Consider the following 7,724-nt stretch of genomic DNA (forward strand, 5'->3'; position numbering starts at 1 on the left):
TAATGCAATACGTTAATAAATAAATGTTAATGAAAAATTTTTGCGGGTAGGCTAAATCAATATAATAAATATTTCAGGACTGTTGATGTAAATTCATGTCGCCTTTATTATTTTAAATAATTTTAAGCACACACATGAAAAAAAAAACATCTAAATGAATGCAACAAATATTACAGGATTCTTGATCGTGGGTCGGAACAAAGAAAGGAGCGATTTTTTTTTGAGGGGGGTGGGGTGGGGGTGGGGGGGGGGACGACTACCTATAGCAATAAACTCCGTAGAGATGCGACGTCTGATTGGGAAACCCAAAGGAGCGCACCCCGGGTTCGGGGATGCCGCCGCAGCGCCCCCTGGGGGTGCCGATGGGGAAGCGCACGCTCCCGTCGCTCAGCCATCCGCCGTCGCATCGGTCGTAGCCGCGGAAACGCCAAGCGGCGTAAAGCTGACCCACCAGCGCCAGCTCGGCGGCCCGACGTCCGCACGCCCGCCCGGCCTCCTCCAGGGAGAACGCGCCCGGGATGTAGAAGACGGAACCTGGGAATGTGGATTCTTTAAAATGGGGGAGGGGAAAGTCTTTTTTTTTTTTTTTTTTTTGCATGGAAAACAAAGGATCTGGGGAATTTATTTTAAGGAAATAAAATCGTGGAAAAAACATTTATGTGACGGAAGTCCAAATTTCCAGAATTTAACTTTTTTTTACCATCAAGGAAAATTTTCTTTTTTTTTTCAAGGAAAATAAAAACTAAAAATAATTTGAGGTAAATCTCTATGGAAAAAAAAAACTGTGAAAAAAACATTTTCTTTTTTTCAGAATCAAGTCATAGATTTTTTTGAAGAGAAAAATTAAGTTATTCTTTTTTTTAGAATTTTTCTTTTAAAAAAACCCAATTTTTCCAAAGTTTTTCTCCTTTTTCAAGTCCCCAAATGTGCAGAAAAATACACACAGCGGTACTTTGACCCGATTTTCTGGTGTCACACTTTCCAAACGTTCAGTAAATTGTCACCGAGCTGTAACCGCCTCAGCTGCAAAACGCGGTTTACTTCTAAGACCGGGAAAGCCGTCAGAATCCTTTTTTTCTCGTGAGGAGGTCAAACCCGCAGCACAGACGATGGCCCGGAACTCCGCCGGTGTGAAAACTCACCCGCGGTCAAAGAGGTGAAGCAGAAGGCGTCGAAGCGGTCTACGTCCTTGTCTTTGGGGGAGTAGCTGCGAATGCCGGGACCCGTTTGAGCGCCGCAGGCGGGCCGGGGGCTGATGATGGGGTAGCGCACGCTTCCGTCCTGCAGCCAGCCCGCTTTGCACCAGTCCAGACCCTCCGTCCAGGCTGCACGACACGACAAATGTTCTTGTTGCCGGATCATTGTTCCGTGCAAAAGGTTACCAACGAACCCGAAAAAAGGAATAGCGGGTCTGCGGGTATCATCATATGTTCTGTTTGCATGTGTTGCTGCCCCATGTGTGTTCAAACAGAGGTTGGCGTCATATGTTAGCATCACGTTAGCAGACTTTGGTTGGATCACTTTGTTTCCTTTCCTCAAAGTGATGTCATATGAGCGAATGCAAGGAATACTTTAGAATGTTTAATTAGTTGAAATGTTTTTTTCTGTCAGTGCCTTGATTTACGAGTTTAGGGTCAGTTTGCTCGTAATTCATAACACTTGTATCTCAAATCATGTTTCCCCGGTAAAAATGAATCGAAATGCAATCTGGTCAACACCCAAAAACAAAATAAATATTTTGCTAACTTCATTTTCCTGTAACAAAAATTGCACCCTACAGTATTCATCCATCCATCCATTTTCTTTGCCGCTTATCCTCACTAGGGTCGTAGGGAGTGCTGGAGCTTATCCCAGCTGTCAACGGGCAGGAGTCGGGGTGCACCCTGAACTGCTTTCCGGCCAATCGCAGGGCAGATGGAGACAAACAGTCGCACTCACGATCACACCTTGGGGAAATTTAGAGTGTCTAATTAAGGCATTTTTTTGGGATGTGCTGAAGCTGGGATAGTCTCCAGCTTTCCTTCAACCCTTGTGAGGATAAGCGGCTTGGATAATGACATGACAATTCTATACTTTGCCTGTGAGTAATGCTCGTCAGTCTACACGTGTTGTTCCCATTTGGGTTCAAATATTTGTTGTTTAGTTTTATAACTAAAGCCACCTCAATGCTAGTTTTGTTATCCCGTCTATGGTGTTTATTATGCGTTAGCATTATGCTAGTGCAGTTTTCATGAGGGTTATTCGGTTTGGTTGAATAACCAATGTGTAATTTTTTTGTATGTTTAATTTTACTGTAAACGGAAGCACAGTGGATCAGCTGGAAAAGCGTTGGTCTCACAGTTGCAAGGTCCAAGGTTCAATCCCAGACCCACCTGTTTCGAGCTTGCATTGTTCGCCCTGTGCCTGCGTGGGTTTTCTCCGGGCACTCCGGTTTCCTCCCACATCCCAAAAACATACAACATCAATTGGACACTCTAAATTGCCCCTAGGTGTGATTGTGAGGGCGACTGTCTCTATGTGCCTTGTGATTGGCTGTCAACCAATTCAGGGTGTACCCCGCCTCCTGCCCATTGACAGCTGGGATAGGCTCAAGCAATCCCTGTGACCCTTGTGAGGATAAGCGGCTAAGAAAATTGATGGATTTTACTGTAAACTTCAACTGGGATTAGCAATAAATCCACTTTAACGAAGAATTACTCACGATCTGCTAAACTGCAGTTTGTTGTGAAGTTCGCTGTTGCCATCTCGTACTTGTATCTCAAATTTTTGCTCAAGAGTCAGAGCAAAAACGCGGTATTTTTAATAATTCATTACACTCATAAGGCAAGTTACCTTTTACGGGGTCTCTGTTTTAATCGTGCGAGGTACTTGAATATATAAAAGGGGGCACACAGAAGGTAATACATTTTACCTCTGTAGAGCTCTTCGTAGGTTGCGAGTACGCCGTCCTGCTCCTCGCACGCCGCCTCCGCCTCGCGGAAATTCATCCTGTAGCGGCCCTTTGGACTCTGATACGGGAAAACTACACCTGACGACAAAAAAAAGCCACCCCTGCCCTCGTCAGTAAGCGCCCGTTACAGAAAACTCAGCGGACCTCCGATCTGTTACCTTCGATCCTCAGCGTGACCACCACGCTCTCGTCCTCGATATCGTTGATGAGCTCGCACCGGTACCGGCCGCCGTCTCGCAGTCGCAGCGGGCCCAGCCGCAGGGAGGCGTCCATGTTGTGGGCCCGCCGCAGGGACGCCCGCGGGCCCAGCCGGCCGTGACGCTTGAAGGCGTGCTCGTTGGAAATGATGACGAGGTTCTCGGGGCCCACGCGTCCCGGCTCCAGCTTGGTCCACTTGACCTTGTAGTGGTCGGGCTTGCTCTTCAGGATGCACGGCAGGGTGGCGTTCTCGCCCCGCCGGGCCACCACCTCCGCGTACACGGGCGGCTCCAGGAGGTACTTCAGCTTGGAGGCTGAGGTGGTCGGAGCTATTCAGTAGGCATTAAAAGAGATGGGGGAAAAAAAAAATTTCGAGTCTGTCCTGAGACATGAGATACTGGTGTCAAACTTGAGGCCCGGGGGCTAGATTTGGCCCGGCACCTGATTTCATGTGGCCTGCAAAAATGCAAAATACTTCTGTGATTCACGTTGTTCAAAAAAATTCTACTTATCATATGGAATAAATAATAATGGGAAGATAGCGAAAGCATTTTTTGTTACTAAACCCCAGTCTTTAACAATAACTGAAAAAACTTTGACTTGAAAAAATAGTTATCCATCATTTTGTTGAGTATCCATAAGGCAAAAAAAAAAAAAAACATTTATCCTGTATCGTTTATAGTCGTAGTTTGAGGTAAACCTTCACTGCAATGTAGCCTGAATGGGGAAAAAAAAACGGATACTGCTGTTTTAAGACTAGCTATGATAGCCAAAACTAGCGATGCTAACCGTTCTGCTCTTTGACGGCCATCTTATTTTTGGGACTTTCTGACCAGACATACGAAGACAGTGTCGCTTTTTTTGGCCAGACATTTAGCTGCTCCGTAGTTAGCCAACAACAGCAGATGGGTGTGTCGTAAATATTACATAAATAGGATGGTCAGAATACCTGACGTCAAAAACATGCAATGATGATGATTAAATGTATTCATAAGTGAAAATCGCTACTGACGACTTTGGCTAGGGAAAGTTAGCTTTTTACAAAGTTTGTAAAATATCTCACGGAAACAACGGCACGGTCCTGTTAGCGTAGCAAGTCATGCCGTGTCATTCTCCAAGCCACTTATCCTCACAAGGGTTGCGGGAAAAGCGGGAGCCTATCCCAGCTGGCTTCGGGGGAAAGGCAGACTAGACCCTGAACTGGTCGCAGGGAAGATATAAACTCCATCACTGAGCGGGAATCGATCCCACGCCGCCCGCACCAAAGGCAGGCGCGTGTACCACTACACCATCAGTGCAAAAAGTTCAACGTCCTCAGTTGCAGCGAATAAGACAAATTCCTGCAAAAAGCTTTCGAAAGGTACCTGAGAGCAGAACCGTGGGGCAGGTCAGGAAGCCCACGAGTAGAAGCAGAGAGACGCCCATGCTGATGAGGAAAAAAACAAAACACCCGGATGGGCGTCAAATCACCTTTTAGGGCACAGAAATGACATCTTAGCGAATACAAATATGATGAATTCGAGGTAAACTACCAGAAGAGGCCTTACATGGTGGAGACGTCTGAAGGTGACTCTCGGTTAAGTCGTTACATTTGTTGACGTGACGTCCATGTTGATCTCGAGGTTCCACGTTTCTTTTTGTCTTTTGTCCGGGCGCAAGAGACGGACGGCTGCGTCTATGAGTACGACCGATCCTACATCAGCATCACATCGTACATCGTTCGTTCGGCTGTCATCCAGCTCGCCCGTCCGCTGACTCGCCCTATCTCTCGCTCACACGCTCGTTCTCTCTCTCTTTACTCACGCTGGTCATGTGAGCGCCATTGTTGTCCTCCGCTGCGATCCAGATGTTAGCCACCACCCGGGCGGGACCTTGGTGACTCTTTCGTTGTGTTTTACGTGCCAGGCTAACCACGACGTGAAGCTCCTGACGCAAGATTTCCAGTAGAATAACATGAAACTTCCTTTGATTGTGTTTTGATTAAGTAAAATCCACAAAATCACAGTATGATTTCGGAGATTATTTTTGTTGTGTTGATCTTTCCCCCAAAACTTTTGCTGTTCTTCTGGCTAATTCCAGTGTCAGGAATTATTTCAGTGAGCATGGTAGCTAATGTAAAACGGTATCAGCAATTTTGCCCATGTCAGCACATGTATAAAAAAAAACAAAAAACAAACAAACAAAAACAACAAAACAATAGAAATGCATATAAAGCTTAAATATGTTCTGCATGGGGTCGCTTTGCCCATGATAGAACTGGACACAAGCGACCCAAATGCTGTTTAAAAATTGCAGAAGTGGCTCGGTTGAGTTTTTGTATGCGGAACTCCATTTTTGTTTCAGACTTACAATGAGGTCAACCCGGTTAGACCCACCCATCTGTTTTCTGTGCCGCTTATCCTCACAAGGGCGGCAGTGAGTGCTTAACACTGTCTTGAGGCCCTGAATTGAGACCCGAACATTTGCTCCAAACCCCAATTTGAAACCATGACCCCTCAAACCCTAGTCTGAAACCCTAATTCTTTTTGAAAACCTTAAATCAAGACTTTTAACCATCCATTTTCTTTGCCACTTATCCTCACAAGGGTCGCGGGGAGTGCTGTTGCTCTATCCCAGCTGTCAACAGGTAGGAGGCGATTGCCAGCCAATCGCAAGGCACACCGAGACAAACAATCACACCTAAGGGCAATTTAGAGTGTCCAATTAATGTTGCATGTTTTTGGGACGTGGGAGGAAACTGGGGAGCCCGGAGAAAACCCACGCAGACAAGGGGAGAACATACAAACTCCACACAGGCCAGGATCGAATCCGGGTCTTCAGAACTGTGTGGCCAAAGCTCTATCAGCTGAGTCACCGTGCGACCCAATCTGGTTAGATTTAAAGTGAAATACATCCAAATTTAACCGTGACTTAGTTACAAGCCGGGGTAACGGGTGTTTTCTACAAAATGCGACGGTGCCGCAACAGTACATGACATTGCAGGCCGCGGTTGAGGTTTATTGACACTGGTGGAGATAACAAGCGTGGACAACAAGTCTTCTTGTGTGTGTGTCCCGGCCTTTGGCAGCCAACACTGAAGCTGGCATTCACGCATCTTTTATGGGCGCGCTTGGTGAGAGGAAGCTGTGTTGGCTCAGTGACACAAGGGCCGCATTGTGACACTTTCATTGTGAACACACACACACATAGACAAACACATAACTGAGGTGGACACAAGAGGAAATAATAGGACTCTTTTTTTTTTTTTTTTTTTTTGTGGAGCCTTCCCATTGTCCTCTTTATCAATGAACCTCTTTATAGGCCTCCAATTAGTATTCACCTACAAACATCCTGCTGCACTCTATCTATCTATCTATCTATCTATCTATCTATCTATCTATCTATCTATCTATCTATCTATCTATCTATCTATCTATCTATCTATCTATCTATCTATCTATCTATCTATCTATCTATCTATCTATCTATCTATCTATCTATCTATCTACTATCTATCTATCTATCCATCCACCTATCTATCTATCTATCTATCTATCTATCTATCTATCTATCTATCTATCTATTGATCGATCCATTCATCCACCTGTCTATCTATCTATCTATTGATCGATCCATCCATCCACCTATCTATCTATTGATCGATCCATTCATCCACCATCTATCTATCTATCTATCTATCTATCTATCTATCTATCTATCTATCTATCTATCTATCTATCTATCTATCTATTGATCGATCCATTCATCCACCTGTCTATCTATCTATCTATCTATCTATTGATCGATCCATTCATCCACCTGTCTATCTATCTGTCTATCTATCTATTGATCGATCCATCCATCCACCTATCTATCTATCTATCCATCCACCTATCTATCTATCTATCTATCTATCTATCTATCTATCTATCTATCTATCTATCTATCTATCTATCTATCTATCTATCTATCTATCTATTGATCGATCCATTCATCCACCTGTCTGTCTATCTATCTATCTATCTATCTATCTATCTATATCTATCTATCTATCTATTGATCGATCCATTCATCCACCTGTCTGTCTATCTATCTATCTATCTATCTATCTATCTATCTATCTATCTATCTATTATCTATCTATCTATCTATCTATCTATCTATCTATTGATCGATCCATTCATCCACCTGTCTGTCTATCTATCTATCTATCTATCTATCTATCTATCTATCTATCTATCTATCTATCTATCTATCTATTGATCGATCCATTCATCCACCTGTCTGTCTATCTATCTATCTATCTATCTAGCTATCTATCTATCTATCTATCTATCTATCTATCTATCTATCTATCTATCTATCTATCTATCTATCTATCTATCTCTATCTATCTATCTATTGATCGATCCATTCATCCACCTGTCTGTCTATCTATCTATCTATCTATCTATCTATCTATCTATCTATATCTATCTATCTATCTATCTATCTATATCTATCTATCTATCTATCTATCTATCTATCTATCTATCTATCTGTGTGTTGAAATATTTATTCACTACTGTCTTTGCCAACAGTGAACAGTGAACGAAGT

The 7,724-nt window shown here is 43.7% G+C and overlaps 1 protein-coding gene across 1 annotated transcript; it reads right to left on the bottom strand.

Moving 5' to 3' along the window:
* Window positions 1–256: 256 nt before the first annotated feature.
* Window positions 257–4,573, bottom strand: hapln2 (hyaluronan and proteoglycan link protein 2). Its single transcript, XM_061818864.1, has 5 exons — window positions 4,513–4,573; window positions 3,109–3,477; window positions 2,912–3,028; window positions 1,143–1,325; window positions 257–534 (listed from the first exon to the last, which is right to left on the bottom strand). The coding sequence occupies exons 1-5, from the start codon at window positions 4,571–4,573 to the stop codon at window positions 257–259; spliced, it is 1,008 nt and encodes a 335-aa protein (XP_061674848.1).
* Window positions 4,574–7,724: the final 3,151 nt, after the last annotated feature.

This window comes from Syngnathoides biaculeatus, chromosome 5 (assembly GCF_019802595.1).
Source record: "Syngnathoides biaculeatus isolate LvHL_M chromosome 5, ASM1980259v1, whole genome shotgun sequence".
NCBI classification, from domain to species: Eukaryota; Metazoa; Chordata; class Actinopteri; order Syngnathiformes; family Syngnathidae; genus Syngnathoides; species Syngnathoides biaculeatus.